This window comes from Carcharodon carcharias, chromosome 7, assembly GCF_017639515.1.
Source record: "Carcharodon carcharias isolate sCarCar2 chromosome 7, sCarCar2.pri, whole genome shotgun sequence".
In the NCBI taxonomy this organism is placed as follows: domain Eukaryota; kingdom Metazoa; phylum Chordata; class Chondrichthyes; order Lamniformes; family Lamnidae; genus Carcharodon; species Carcharodon carcharias.
This window is the reverse complement of record NC_054473.1, coordinates 102,191,585-102,207,159: the sequence shown is the minus strand read 5'-3', so window position 1 is coordinate 102,207,159 and position 15,575 is coordinate 102,191,585. Positions and strand designations below refer to the sequence as shown.

The 15,575-nt window shown below is 65.0% G+C and overlaps 1 protein-coding gene across 1 annotated transcript in view; it reads right to left on the bottom strand.

The window, feature by feature from the left end:
• Window positions 1-2,122: 2,122 nt before the first annotated feature.
• Window positions 2,123-15,575, bottom strand: part of LOC121279963 (septin-7-like) — a 192,844-nt gene continuing 179,391 nt past the window's right edge. Inside the window, exons 11-13 of the mRNA XM_041191581.1 lie at window positions 15,440-15,575; window positions 15,044-15,189; window positions 2,123-3,075 (exon numbers count right to left, since the gene is read on the bottom strand). Coding sequence (XP_041047515.1) covers window positions 3,036-3,075; window positions 15,044-15,189; window positions 15,440-15,575 — 322 coding nt within the window. The 3' untranslated portion in view covers window positions 2,123-3,035. The remainder of the gene's footprint in view (window positions 3,076-15,043; window positions 15,190-15,439) is intronic.

Here is a 15,575-nt window from a genome sequence, read left to right as displayed (position 1 = left end):
CATTGTTACCTCTTGTGTCCCACATGGATCTGTTCTTGGTCCTCTCCCAAATCCCAACTATCTGCTTTCCCTCAATGGCATCATCTGAAAAATGTCAGTTTCCACGTTTGCTGATGACACCCGCCTCACCACCATCTCTTGACTCCTCCACCGTTGCTAAATGATCAGACTGCTCATTTGACATTCAATCCTGGATGAGCAGAAATTTCCTCCAATTAAGTACTGGTTAAAGTCTTTGTCTTCTATCCACAGAAACTCCACTCCTTAACCACGGACTACAACAGGGCTAGAAGATCGGATAGGCAAGTGGCAGATGGAATACAGAGAAGTGTGAGGTGATGCATGTTGGCAGAAGGGATAGGGAAAGGCAATACACTCAATGGCACAGTCCTAAAGAGTGTGTAGGAACAGAAGGACCTGGGGGCTCATGTGGATAGGTCTTTGAAGGTGGCTGTGTAGTTAATAAAACAAATAGGATAAATATATGATATTTATAAATAGTGGCATTGAGTTTAAAATCAGGGAAGTTATGCTGAACCTTTGTAAAACTCTGGTTAGGCCCCAACTAAAGTATTGTGTCCAGTTCTGGTCACTGCACTTTAGGAAGGATGTGAGGGTCTTTGAGAAGGTGCAGAGGAGATTTACCAGAATGGTTCCAGAGATGGGACATTTTAGTTACAAGGTTAGGTTGGAGAAGCTGGGGTTGTTCTCCTTGGGGCAAAGGAGATTGAGGGGAGATATGATAGAAGTATACGAGACGATGGCAGGTTTAGATAAGGTAGACAAAGAAAAACTGTTCCTATTAGCTGATGGTACAAGGACTGGGTGAAGGGGCACACAGATTTAAAGGTTTGACCGAGATGCAGGTGGGACACAAAGACAAACCTTTTTTTATGCAATGAAATGTTGATGAGCTGGAACTCGCTGCCTATGAATATGGTGGCAATGGGCATACGAAGGAAATAAACTTGCAGGTCTTCGGGGATGGAAGGGAAAAATGGGACTGACAGGCTGAATGGCTTCCTTTTGTGCCATGCTGACACCTGGCAACGGTCTGCAACCTCGGTGTCATATTTGATCTCAAGATAACCACATCACTAAGACTATCTATTTCCATCCCTGCCTCAGTTCATTCGCTGCTGAGCTCTCATCCATTCCAATGTCACCTGTGTACTTGAACATTCCAACACACTCATACTTACCACCCACATTCAACCCTCTGTAAACCCCATATCATCCACAATCTGTTGACGCATTCTAACATGTACTGAAGGCCGTTCATGCTCATTGACCTATAAAGGCTCCTGGTTAAAGAACGCCTTCATTTTAAAATTTCCATCCTTGTATTCAAATCTCTCCATGGCCTCACTGGTGTTTGTTTGTGTCCATGCGTGCATTCGCGTGTGCGCGCACAGCGTTAGGAATGTCTTACTGTGTAACAATTTAACAGAGACACATCACTGACCTGAGGTTGCACTGAGAGATGAGTGTTCGATACTAGAGAGTTTAATCTTTGTTTTACATACAGAAGAGATGGCAGTAATAATTATAAAATAATAAGTGAAGCTTATTTTTTGAAACTTATTTTTTGAACTTACAATAAACAAAGGATGAGAGTCCGATTCAATGTTTCAGTCGCTCTTTCAAACAATTCCAGGCCCTGGCTACTGACATGTTGGGATTTGGTGGGTTGGGGAGAGAGTGGTACATATCTGCCCTCAAAAGAGCCAGGAGGGCCAGTCTGTCTCCCTGAGTGCACCATCACTCCTGGCCGGTGGTAGGTGGCGGGGGGGGGGGGGGGGGGGAGCGCGGAGAGAGAGGGAGAGAGAGACAGACAGAAGGGTAGGGGGCAGGCAGATGGAGTATGGAGGGGGAGAGGTGACGATGGGAGGGAGAATGGGGTGGAAGCAGGGAGGGTGAGGGAGCGGTGGAGAAGGGATCTTTAAAACTCAGGGACAGAGAGAGTGTCAGGACTGATAAGCCGTCGCTTTGGACTTTCCCCTTGTAGAATAAACTGGAGAACACAAAACAAAAATACAGCAAATCTTTACTACTGCCTGACTCAGAGTTTAGGAGCTGGTCTGTACCTTCAGCACAAAAGAGTAACACTGATACTAATAGCTTGTGAGAGATAAACCACATCATTGGCCGCAGTTTAATTTTATATAAAAGCAAACAATAGAACAGCAGGAGGTCCGAGCAGCAGTTGGAGAACAAGAATCATGCAAAACTTCTAAACTGTTGCAATGTCACTGGTAAACAAGAGGTGAACTACATACATAAATAGAAAATTATTAGGAGATAGGAATTCTCCGTCACTTGACTGGGAGTGCACAAATCTCGAACCTATTGTGTAACCTACTCACTAAACACTTACAAACAGGAATGGATCAGCTTTGTTCTGTGGAATGATCAGTATGAGCACGGTGGCTGGATGGGCTCCCCACTCCCTCAGTAATAACTCAGTGATCTAACCATGCACTGCAGGCTGTCCAAATCCTCATCAGGACTGATGAAAACTTGCAGAGTCCAGGCCCTCACAGAAGACATCCCCCGAAGACAGGAATAATTCAAACTCCAACAAGATCAGGACTTGGCCAAATGCTATTTAGAGAAAAGAAATGGCTGGAGTTGCCCGGGGATTTAGTCTGGATGAATTGAGACTTGTCTTACGAGTGGGAAGCATGCAAGGATATGTTTCTAAGCACACCAAGCAGACAGGGATTGGGAAGTTGATGGTTTACCCTTTAATCAGAGGGAGGTCAAGGGAAAGAGCATTGCAGTGTTGGCAGCCATAAGGAAGCTTCCCTTACCCTGTGTGACTCATGGTTACTACGAGTCTAAAATGCTGCAATAAGAGGCTCATTGAGAAGGAGCTCAATGCCTGGATCCTATGTAGATTTATCGTTTGATCAGCAGTGCTGTGGTACAAACGCAGTTCAGTAAATGTGTGATGAGCGGCTTTTATTGACGTCCAGAAGCTGCAGGATGGACAATGATGTCAGCCAGAAACTTTCGTACAATAATAAACATCCTCAGAAAATCTTCCCTTTCTTCTTGTTTTTTTCCATCGTTCTGGGGAATTGAAGAGAAAGCTCTCAGTTTGATTCACTCATCCACTGGTGCCATGGCACTCTGGCGAGGGACAGATGCTCAATCACAACTGGGGGAGGACGAGGGCGAGTGGAATGAGGGCTGGGGCAAGCTGGGCGAGGGCGAGCGGGGCAGAGGGCAAGCAGAGAGGGGGAGGGTGAGGGGACCGTGGGGGGTCAGGGGGGCAGGAAGTGTGAGGGGGCAGAAGGGTGAGTGGTGGGGCAAGCAAGGGCGACGTGAGTGGGGTGGTGAACGTGAGCGAGGGGAGGGTGAACGCAGGCGGGGAGGAGGGGGAGGGTAAACGTGAGTGGGGGAGGGGGAGGGTGAACACGAGCGAGGGGGCAAACACGAGCAGAGGGGAGTGCGATCACGGGGAAGGGGGGTGGGCGTCGTGAGCGGGTGGGAGGGTGACCGCGAGCAGGGAGGAGGGGGAGGATGAACGCGAGTGAGGTGGGGGGAGAAGGGCAAAAACAAGCGGAGGGGAGTGCGATCACGGGCGGGGGAGTGGGCGAACGCGAGCGGGAAGGGAGGGCGAAAGCGAGCCGAAAGGGAGGGGGAGGGCGAGCGGGAAGGGAGGGGGAGGTCGAGCGGGAAGGGAGGGGGAGGGCGAGCGGGAAGGGAGGGGGAGGGCGAGCGGGAAGGGAGGGGGAGGGCGAGCGGGAAGGGAGGGGGAGGGGGAGCGGGAAGGGAGGGGGAGGGCGAGCGGGAAGGGAGGGGGAGGGCGAGCGGGAAGGGAGGGGGAGGGCGAGCGGGAAGGGAGTGGGAGGGCGAGCGGGAAGGGAGGGGGGGGCGAGCGGGAAGGGAGGGGGAGGGCGAGCGGGAAGGGAGGGGGAGGGCGAGCGGGAAGGGAAGGGGAGGGCGAGCGGGAAGGGAGGGGGTGAACGCAAGTGGGGGGGTGAGGGCGAACGTGAGCAGGGAGGAGGGGGGAGGGTGAACATGAGCGGGAAGGGGGGGAGGGAGAACACGAGCGAGGGAAGTGAGCGAACACGAACGGGGAGGAGGGGGGGAGGGCGAACACGAGCTGGGGGAGGGCAGACGCGAGCGGGGAACAGGGCGAACACGAGCTGGGAGAAGGGCGGAAGCGTGCGGGGAGCAGGGGGGAGGATGATGCGAGCGGGGGGTAAGGCGAACACGAGCGGAGGGAGGGCAAACGCGAGCGAAGAGGGGTAGGGTGAACGCGAGCGGGGGGGAGTGCGATCACAGGCGGGGGGGAGTGGGCGAATGCGAGCGGGGGCAAAAATGAACGGGTGGAGGGCAAACGCAAGCAAGGGGGGAGGGGGAGGACGAGCGGGGGGTGAGGGAGAGTGTGGGGGGAGGGGGTGAATGCAAGTGGGGGGGTAGGGCGAACCTGAGCAGGGAGGAGGGGGGAAGGTGAACACGACCGGGAAGGAGGGGGTGAGCAAACGCGAGCAAGGAAAAGAGGGCGAATGCGAGTGGGGGCGAGGGTGACCTCGAGCGGGGCGAGGGGCGAACACGAGCAAGGGGGGAGGGGGAGGGCAAGTGGGGGGGAGGGGGTGAATGCAAGTGGGGGGTAGGGCAAACGTGAGCAGGGAGGAGAGTGAACATGAGCGAGAAGGTGGCGGGGCAGAGGGCGAACGCGAGCGGGGGCAGAGGGCGAACGCGAGCGGGCGGAGGGCGAACGCGAGCGGGCGGAGGGCGAACGCGAGCCGGGGGGAGGGCGAACGCGTGACGGGGGGAGGGCGAACGCGTGACGGGGGGAGGGCGAACGCGTGACGGGGGGAGGGCGAACGCGTGACGGGGGGAGGGCGAACGCGTGACGGGGGGAGGGCGAACGCGTGACGGGGGGAGGGCGAACGCGTGACGGGGGGAGGGCGAACGCGAGACGGGGGGAGGGCGAACGCGAGCCGGGAGGAGGGCGAACGCGAGCCGGGAGGAGGGCGAACGCGAGCCGGGAGGAGGGCGAACGCGAGCCGGGAGGAGGGCGAACGCGAGCCGGGAGGAGGGCGAACGCGAGCCGGGAGGAGGGCGAACGCGAGCCTGGGGGAGGGCGAACGCGAGCCTGGGGGAGGGCGAACGCGAGCCTGGGGGAGGGCGAACGCGAGCCTGGGGGAGGGCGAACGCGAGCCTGGGGGAGGGCGAACGCGAGCCTGGGGGAGGGCGAACGCGAGCCTGGGGGAGGGCGAACGCGAGCCTGGGGGAGGGCGAACGCGAGCCTGGGGGAGGGCGAACGCGAGCCTGGGGGAGGGCGAACGCGAGCCTGGGGGAGGGCGAACGCGAGCCTGGGGGAGGGCGAACGCGAGCCTGGGGGAGGGCGAACGCGAGCCTGGGGGAGGGCGAACGCGAGCCTGGGGGAGGGCGAACGCGAGCCTGGGGGAGGGCGAACGCGAGCCTGGGGGAGGGCGAATGCGAGCCTGGGGGATGGCGAACGCGAGCGGGGGGAGGGCCAATACAAATGGAGGGAGGGCCAACACAAATGGAGGGAGGTCGATCGTGAGCAGTGGGAGGGTGAACACGAGTGGGGGGGGAGGGAGAACGTGAGCGGGGGGGAGGGCGACCGCGAGCAACTGGGGAGGGCGAATGCGTGCAGGGGGGACGGCGGACGAGAGCGGAGGGAGGGGAATGCAAGTGTGGGGGGAGGGGTGAGGGCGAAAGCAAATTTTGGGGGGGAAAGGCGAAAGCAAGGTGGGAGGGGGAGGGCGAACGTGAGACGGGGGGGAGGGCGAATGCGAGCCGGGGGGGAGGGCGAATGCGAGCCGGGGGGGAGGGAGGGCGAACTTGACCAGGGAGAAAGTGGGAGGGTGAACATGGGCGGGAAGGAGGGTAGAAGGCAAACGCGAGCGAGAGGGTGGAGGGCAAACACAAACGGAGGGAGGCCGATCGTGAGCAGGGAGAGGGCAAACGCGAGAGGAGGGCGAACGCGAGCGGGGGGTGGGGGAACGCAAGCGGGGGGAGGGCGAACGCAAGCGGGGGGAAGGCGAACGCAAGCGGGGGGAGGGCGAATGCAAGCGGGGGGAGGGCGAACGCAAGCGGGGGGAGGGCGAACGAGAGCGGAAGGAGGGGGAACGCGTGCTGGGGGAGGGCGAACGTTACCAGGGAGAAGGTGGGAGGGTGAACATGGGCGGGAAGGAGGGTGGAGGGCGAACGCGAGCGAGAGGGTGGAGGGAAAACACAAATTGAGAGAGGGTGATCGTGAGCAGGGGGAGGGCAAACTTGAGCGGAGGGAGGGCGAACGCGAGCCGGGGGGAGGGCGAACGCGAGCCGGGGGAAAAGGCGAACGCTAGCCGGGGGGAGGGTGAACGCGAGCCGGGGGGAGGGCGAAGGCGAGCGGGGGGAGGGCGAAGGCGAGCCGGGGGGGGGAGGGCGAACGCGAGCCGGGGGGAGGGCGAACGCGAGCCGGGGGGGAGGGCGAACGCGAGCCGGGGGGAGGGCGAACGCGAGCCGGGAGGAGGGCGAACGCGAGCCGGGAGGAGGGCGAACGCGAGCCGGGAGGAGGGCGAACGCGAGCCGGGAGGAGGGCGAACGCGAGCCTGGAGGAGGGCGAACGCGAGCCTGGGGAGGGCGAACGCGAGCCTGGGGGAGGGCGAACGCGAGCCTGGGGGAGGGCGAACGCGAGCCTGGGGGAGGGCGAACGCGAGCCTGGGGGAGGGCGAACGCGAGCCTGGGGGAGGGCGAACGCGAGCCTGGGGGAGGGCGAACGCGAGCCTGGGGGAGGGCGAACGCGAGCCTGGGGGAGGGCCAATACAAATGGAGGGAGGGCCAACACAAATGGAGGGAGGTCGATCGTGAGCAGTGGGAGGGTGAACACGAGTGGGGGGGGAGGGAGAACGTGAGCGGGGGGGAGGGCGACCGCGAGCAACTGGGGAGGGCGAATGCGTGCAGGGGGGACGGCGGACGAGAGCGGAGGGAGGGGAATGCAAGTGTGGGGGGAGGGGTGAGGGCGAAAGCAAATTTTGGGGGGGAAGGCGAAAGCAAGGTGGGAGGGGGAGGGCGAACGTGAGCCGGGGGGGAGGGCGAATGCGAGCCGGGGGGGAGGGCGAATGCGAGCCGGGGGGGAGGGAGGGCGAACTTGACCAGGGAGAAAGTGGGAGGGTGAACATGGGCGGGAAGGAGGGTAGAAGGCAAACGCGAGCGAGAGGGTGGAGGGCAAACACAAACGGAGGGAGGCCGATCGTGAGCAGGGAGAGGGCAAACGCGAGAGGAGGGCGAACGCGAGCGGGGGGTGGGGGAACGCAAGCGGGGGGAGGGCGAACGCAAGCGGGGGGAAGGCGAACGCAAGCGGGGGGAGGGCGAACGCAAGCGGGGGGAGGGCGAACGCAAGCGGGGGGAGGGCGAACGCAAGCGGGGGGAGGGCGAACGCAAGCGGGGGGAGGGCGAACGAGAGCGGAAGGAGGGGGAACGAGAGCGGAAGGAGGGGGAACGCGTGCTGGGGGAGGGCGAACGTTACCAGGGAGAAGGTGGGAGGGTGAACATGGGCGGGAAGGAGGGTGGAGGGCGAACGCGAGCGAGAGGGTGGAGGGAAAACACAAATTGAGAGAGGGTGATCGTGAGCAGGGGGAGGGCAAACTTGAGCGGAGGGAGGGCGAACGCGAGCCGGGGGGAGGGCGAACGCGAGCCGGGGGAAAAGGCGAACGCTAGCCGGGGGGGAGGGTGAACGCGAGCCGGGGGGAGGGCGAAGGCGAGCGGGGGGAGGGCGAAGGCGAGCCGGGGGGGGGAGGGCAAACGTGAGCCGGGGGGAGGGCAAACGCGAGCCGGGGGGAGGGCAAACGCGAGCCGGGGGGAGGGCGAACGCGAGCCGGGGGGAGGGCGAACGCGAGCCGGGGGGAGGGCGAACGCGAGCGGGGAAGATGGGCGAATGTGAATGTGGGGGGGAAGGCGAAAGCAAGCGGAGGGAGGGTGAACGCGAGCGGGGAGGGCGAACGTGATCCGGGGGGAGGGCGAACGCGAGCGGGGAGGGGGAATTGCGAAAGCGAATGTGGGGAGGAAGGCGAAAGCAAGCGGGTGGAGGGCGAAATAGTCCGGGGATGAGGGGAGAGGGCGAACGTGAGTGGGGAGGAGGGGGTAGGGCAAACGCGAGCCGGGGGGGGGGGGGGGGGGAGGGCGAACGCGAGCGAAGGGGGGGAGGGGGAGGGTGAATGCGTGCAGGGGGTGGAGGGGGAGGATGAATGCGAGTGGGGAGGAGGGGGGAGGGCGAACGCGAGCATAGGGTGGAGGGGGAGGATGAACGCACGTGGGGAGGAAGGGGGAGGGTGAACGCGAGTGGGGAGGAGGGTGAACGTGAGAGGGGGAGATGGAGGAGGGTGAACGTGAACGAGGGGACATGGGGGGAGGGTGAACGAGAACGAGGGGACATGGGGGGAGGGTGAACGAGAACGAGGGGACACGGGGGGAGGGTGAACGCAAGCGGGGGAGGAAGGGGAGGTGAACACGAGCCAGGACAAGAAGGGAGGGGTGAACGCGAGCCAGGACGAGAAGGAGGGAGGGCGAAAGCGAGCCAGGGCATGAAGGGGGTGGGCGAACGCGACAGGGCGAGATGGGGGGAGGGTGAACACGAGCAGAGAGGAGGAGGGAGGGCGAACGCGAGCCGGGGGAGGGGGAGGGCGAAAGCGAGCCGGGGGGGGGGGGGGGGGGTGGGAGGGCAAACGCGAGCCGGGGGGGGGGAGAGGGCGAACGCAAGCCGGGGGGAGGTTGAACACGAGCCGGGGGGGAGGGCGAAGCAAGCCGGGGGGGAGGGCGAACGCGAGCGGGAAGATGGGCGAAAGCGAATGTGGGGGGGAAGGCGAAAGCAAGCGGGGGGCAGGGCGAATTAGCCCGGGGATGAGGGGAGAGGGCGAATGCGAGCGGGGTGGAGTGGGGGGTGGGAGGGCGAACGCGAGCGGGGAGGAGTGGGGGGTGGGAGGGCAAACGCGATCCGGGGGAGAGGGCGATCGCGAGCAGGGAGGGGGAATGCGAAAGCGAATGTGGGGAGGAAGGCGAAAGCAAGGGGGGGAGGGAGAACGCGAGCCGGGGGGAGGGCGGGAGAGGGCGAACGCGAGCAGGGAGGAGAGGGCGAAAGCGTGCAGGGGGAGGGTGAACGCGAGCGGGCAGAGGGAGGGTGAACATGAGCTGGGAGGAGGGGGGAGGGCGAACGCGAGCAGGGGGTGGAGGGGGAGGATGAACGCGAGCAGGAGGAGGAAGGGGGAGGGTGAACGCGAGTGGGGAGGACGGTGAACGTGAGAGAGGGAGATGGGGGGAGGGTGAACGTGAGAGGGGGAGATGGAGGAGGGTGAACGCGAACGAGGGGACATGGGGGAGGGTGAACGCGAACGAGGGGACATGGGGGAGGGTGAATGCGAACGAGGGGAGGGTGAACGTGAACGAGGGGACATGGGGGAGGGTGAACGCGAACGAGGGGACATGGGGGGAGGGTGAACGCGAACGAGGGGACATGGGGGGGAGGGTGAACACAAACGAGGGGACATGGGGGGAGGGTGAACGAGAACGAGGGGACATGGGGGAGGGTGAACGTGAACGAGGGGACATGGGGGGAGGGTGAACGAGAACGAGGGGACACGGGGGGAGGGTGAACGCAAGCGGGGGAGGAAGGGGAGGTGAACACGAGCCAGGGCAAGAAGGGAGGGGTGAACGCGAGCCAGGACGAGAAGGAGGGAGGGCGAAAGCGAGCCAGGGCATGAAGGGGGTGGGCGAACGCGACAGGGCGAGATGGGGGGAGGGTGAACACGAGCAGAGAGGAGGAGGGGCGAACGCGAGCCGGGGGAGGGGGAGGGCGAAAGCGAGCCGGGGGGGGGGGGGGGGGTGGGGGGGCAAACGCGAGCCGGGGGGGGGGAGAGGGCGAACGCAAGCCGGGGGGAGGTTGAACACGAGCCGGGGGGGAGGGCGAAGCAAGCCGGGGGGGAGGGCGAACGCGAGCGGGAAGATGGGCGAAAGCGAATGTGGGGGGGAAGGCGAAAGCAAGCGGGGGGGAGGGCGAATTAGCCCGGGGATGAGGGGAGAGGGCGAATGCGAGCGGGGTGGAGTGGGGGGTGGGAGGGCGAACGCGAGCGGGGAGGAGTGGGGGGTGGGAGGGCAAACGCGATCCGGGGGAGAGGGCGATCGCGAGCAGGGAGGGTGAATGCGAAAGCGAATGTGGGGAGGAAGGCGAAAGCAAGGGGGGGAGGGAGAACGCGAGCCGGGGGGAGGGCGGGAGAGGGCGAACGCGAGCAGGGAGGAGAGGGCGAAAGCGTGCAGGGGGAGGGTGAACGCGAGCGGGCAGAGGGAGGGTGAACATGAGCTGGGAGGAGGGGGGAGGGCGAACGCGAGCAGGGGGTGGAGGGGGAGGATGAACGCGAGCAGGAGGAGGAAGGGGGAGGGTGAACGCGAGTGGGGAGGACGGTGAACGTGAGAGAGGGAGATGGGGGGAGGGTGAACGTGAGAGGGGGAGATGGAGGAGGGTGAACGCGAACGAGGGGACATGGGGGAGGGTGAACGCGAACGAGGGGACATGGGGGAGGGTGAATGCGAACGAGGGGACATGGGGGAGGGTGAACGTGAACGAGGGGACATGGGGGAGGGTGAACGCGAACGAGGGGACATGGGGGGAGGGTGAACGCGAACGAGGGGACATGGGGGGGAGGGTGAACACAAACGAGGGGACATGGGGGGAGGGTGAACGAGAACGAGGGGACATGGGGGAGGGTGAACGTGAACGAGGGGACATGGGGGGAGGGTGAACGCGAACGAGGGGACATGGGGGGGAGGGTGAACACCAACGAGGGGACATGGGGGGAGGGTGAACGAGAACGAGGGGACGGGTGGGGAGGGCAAACGTGAGGCGGGGGGGAGGCGAACGCGAGCCGGGGGGGGGGGGAGGGCGAACGCGAGGCGGGGGGGGGGGAGAGCAAACGTGAGCGGGGGGGGCGAGGGATGGGGGCAAAAGCAAATATGGGGAGGAAGGCGAAAGCGAGCGGGTGAGGGCGAACGCAAGCCGGGGGGGGAAGGTGAACGCGAGCTGGGGGGGGAGGGCGAACGCGAGCCGGAGGGGGAGGGCGAACGCGAGCCCGGGGGGGAGGGCGAACGCGAGCCCGGGGGGGAGGGCGAACGCGAGCCCGGGGGGGAGGGAGAACGCGAGCCGGGGGGGGAGGGAGAACGCGAGCCGGGCGGGTGAGGGCGAACGCAAGCCCGGGGGGGAGGGAGAACGCGAGCCCGGGGGGGGGAGGGAGAACGCGAGCCGGGGGGGAGGGCAAACGTGAGCCGGGGGCAGGAGGGCGAACGCGAGCCGGGGGGGGGGGGGGAGGGCGAACGCGAGCCGGGGGGGGGGGGGGGGGCGAAGCGAGCCAGGGGGGAGGGCGAAGCGAGCCAGGGGGGAGGGCGAACGCGAGCGGGGAAGATGGGCGAAAGCGAATGTGGGGGGGAAGGCGAAAGCAAGTGGGGGGAGGGCCAATTAGCCCGGGGATGAGGGGAGAGGGCGAACATGAGCGGGGGGGAGTGGGGGGTGGGAGGGGGAACGCGATCCAGGGGGGAGGGCAATCGCGAGCGGGGAAGATGGGCGAAAGCGAATGTGGGGGGGAAGGCGAAAGCAAGTGGGGGGAGGGCGAATTAGCCCGGGGATGAGGGGAGAGGGCGAACGCGAGCGGGGAGGAGTGGGGGGTGGGAGGGGGAACGCGATCCGGGGGGGAGGGCGATCGCGAGCGGGGATGGGGGAATGCGAAAGCGAATGTGGGGAGGAAGGCGAAAGCAAGGCGGGGAGGGCGAACGTGAGCCGGGGAAATGGCGGGGGAGGGTGAATGCGAGCGAGCGGAGGGTGAACGCGAGCCAGGGCGAGAAGGGGGGAGGGCAAATGCGAGCGAAGGCGGGGAGGGGGAGGGTGAACATGAGCGGGGAGGAGGGGGGAGGGCGAACACGAGCAGGGGGTGGAGGGGGAGGATGAACGCGAGCATGGGGAGGAAGGGGGAGGGTGAACGCGAGTGGGGAGAAGGGTGAACGTGAGAGAGGGAGATGGGGGGAGGGTGAACGTGAGGGGGGGATGGAGGAGAGTGAACGCGAATGAGGGGACATGGGGGAGGGTGAACGCGAACAAGGGGACATGGGGGAGGGTGAACGTGAACAAGGGGACATGGGGCGAGGGTGAATGCGAACGCGGGGACATGGGGGGAGGGTGAACGCGAACGAGGGGACATGGGGGGAGGGTGAACGCGAACGAGGGGACATGGGGGGAGGGTGAACGAGAACGAGGGGACGGGGGGCAGGGCGAACGCGAGGCGGGGGGGGAGGGCGAACGCGAGCCGGGGGGGGAGGGCGAACGCGAGGCGGGGGGGGGGGGAGCAAACGCGAACGGGGGGCGAGGGATGAGGGCAAAAGCAAATATGGGGAGGAAGGCGAAAGCGAGCGGGCGAGGGTGAACGCGAGCCGGGGGGGGGGGGGGGAGGGGAGGGTGAACGCGAGCTGGGGGGGGGGGGGGGGAGGGTGAACGCGAGCCGGGGGGGGGGGGGGGGAGGGTGAACGCGAGCCGGGGGGGGGGGAGGGCGAACGCGAGCCGGGGGGGAGGGCGAACGCGAGCCGGGGGGGAGGGCGAACGCGAGCTGGGGGGTGGGGGGAGGGCGAACGCGAGCCGGGGGGGGGGGGGGGGGTGAGGGCGAACGCGGGCCGGGGGTGGGAGGGTGAACGCGAGCCGGGTGGGGGGGAGAGGGAAGGGCGAACGCGAGCGGGGGGAGGGCAAACGCAAGCGGGGGGAGGGCAAACGCAAGCGGGGGGAGGGTGAACGCAAGCGAAGGGGATGGAGGGGGAGGTTGAACATGAGCAGGGAGGAGGGGGGAGGGCGAACGCGAGCAGGGGGGTGGAGGGGGAGGATGAACGTGAGTGGGGAGGAGGGGTAAGGGTGAACGCGAGCTAGGGCAAATGCAAGCGTCTGGAGGGGGGGGGAGGGTGAACGCGAGTGGGGAGGAGGGTGAACGTGAGAGAGGGAGATGGGGGGGAGGGTGAACGCGACAGGGCGAGAAGGTTGGAGGGTGAACGAGACAGGGTGAGATGGGGGGAGGGTGAACGCGACAGGGCGAGATGGGGGGAGGGTGAACGCGACAGGGCGAGATGGGGGGAGGGTGAACGCGACAGGGCGAGAAGGGGGGGAGGGTGAACACGAGCAGGGAGGAGGAGGGAGGGCGAACGTGAGCCGGGGGCAGGGCGAACGTGAGCCGGGGGCAGGGCGAACGCGAGCCGGGGGCAGGGCGAACGCGAGCCGGGGGCAGGGCGAACGCGAGCCGGGGGCAGGGCGAACGCGAGCCGGGGGCAGGGCGAACGCGAGCCGGGGGCAGGGCGAACGCGAGCCGGGGGCAGGGCGAACGCGAGCCGGGGGCAGGGCGAACGCGAGCCGGGGGCAGGGCGAACGCGAGCCGGGGGCAGGGCGAACGCGAGCCGGGGGCAGGGCGAACGCGAGCCGGGGGCAGGGCGAACGTGAGCCGGGAGAAGGTGGGAGGGTGAACATGAGTGGGAAGGAGGGGGGAGGGCGAACGCGAGCAGGGTGGAGGGGGGAGGACGAACGCGAACGAGAGGGTGGAGGGCAAACACAAATGGACGGAGGGTGATCGTGAGAAGGGGGAGGGCGATCGTGAAAAGGGGAGGGCGATCGTGAAAAGGGGAGGGCGATCGTGAAAAGGGGAGGGCAAACGCGAGCGGGTGGAGGGCAGACGCAAGTGTGGGGGAGGGCAGACGCGAGTGTGGGGGAGAGGGATGAGGGCGAAAGCAAATATGGGGAGGAAGGCGAAAGCGAGCGGGAGGGGGAGGGCGAACTCAAGCGGGGGGAGGGCGAACGCGTGCGGAGATGAGGGGAGAGGGTGGACGTGAGCGGGGGGAGGGTGGACGTGAGCGGTGGGAGGGCGGACACGAGCGGGGGTGTTGGGGGAGGGCGGACGCGAGCGGGGGTGTTGGGGGGAGGGTGAACTTGAGTGGGGAGGGCGAACGCGAGCGGGGGGGAGTGGGGAGGGCGAACGTGAGTGGGGGGGAGTGGGGAGGGCGAACGCGAGCGGCGGGGAGTGGGGAGGGCGAACGCGAGCGGTGGGGAATGGGGAGGGCGAACGCGGGCAGGGGGGAGTGGGGAGGGCGAACGCGAGCAGGGGGGAGTGGGGAGGGCGAACGCGAGCAGGGGGGAGTGGGGAGGGCGAACGCGAGCAGGGGGGAGTGGGGAGGGCGAACGCGAGCAGGGGGGAGTGGGGAGGGCGAACGCGAGTGGGGAGGAGGGTGAACGTGATGGGGAGATGAGGGGAGGCTGAACGCAAGCAGGGAGGGGGGAGGGTGAACGCGAGCAGGGAGGAGGGGGAGGGTGAATGCATGAGGGCGAGACGGCGGGGAGGGCGAATGCGAGGGCAAATGCGAGCGGGGGAGGGTGAACGCGAGTGGGGAGGAGGGTGAACTTAAGAGGGGAGATCGGGGGAAGGTGAACGCAAGCAGGGGGAAGGGCGAGCAGACATGGGGTGCCTCAGAGGATGCCCCCTCTCATTCCAACCCATTCTCTTTCACACTTGCAGGCGCCCAATCTCTCCATGCAGCCCCCTCACAGACACACACGCTCCTTTGTCACATACATAAACGTGCATGAATTCTCCCTCATGCCCTTTCCCCTGCTCACCTGCACTTCCCCCTCCTCGCAGTCACCTGGACAAACCCATTCTCCAACGCGCTCCTCCCACCTTGCGCGTGGATACCCCGACTCCACCTCCGCCGGCCAGCGCGCGGTCCCAGACCCCGCCAGCCGGCGCGCGCTCACCGACTCCACCCCCGCCGCCAGCCAGTTCACACACCCCGACACCGCTGTGCACTCCACGACCCTGACTCTGCCAGCCGGCGCGCCCTCCCCGACTCTGCCAGGCGTTGCGCCCTCCCCGACTCCACCAGGCGTTGCGCCCTCCCCGACTCCACTGCTGCCAGCCGGCGTGCACTCCGCTACTCCGCCACGCACTCCCTGACTCCGACAGCCAGCATACGGTCCCAGACTCCACCGCCGTGGGCGCACTGTGCCACTTACTTTGAGGTATCCAGCCTCTGCTGCTCCAACAAACGTTGCTCCATTTCCCATGATGCTTTCTCCTCCTCAAACTGTTTCCGTTTCTCCTCCAGCTCCTTGTATTGAGCCTCCAGATTCTTCTTCATCTGCTCGTGTCGGCGCTGCAGCTACAGGTGGAGGGTGAGAGAGACAGAAAGTGACAGACTGAGCTTGGGACACGGGACAGTGATGGCATGAAGAGCGAGCAAAAGTATTGAGGGAGAATGCAACTGAGGAGTGGGCGAGCCTGGAGCGGAAGAGAGGCTGGGGGTGGAAGGAAGAGTGCAGTGGAATGGGGTGGTGAGTGGTGGGGGAGGTAAGAAGTCAGGGGTTGGGGGTGGGAAGTGAGAGGCTGAGTGGGACAGGGAATTGTGGTACCTCATTCTCCGAGTCCTTCAGTTTCTGCTTCTTTTCTTTAACCTTCATCTCAAAGACCTGCTCCATCTCCGTCTCCATCTTCTTCATCTTGGCCACATGCTCTCGACGCTCTTCCTCCATTTCTGCTAAAGGACTC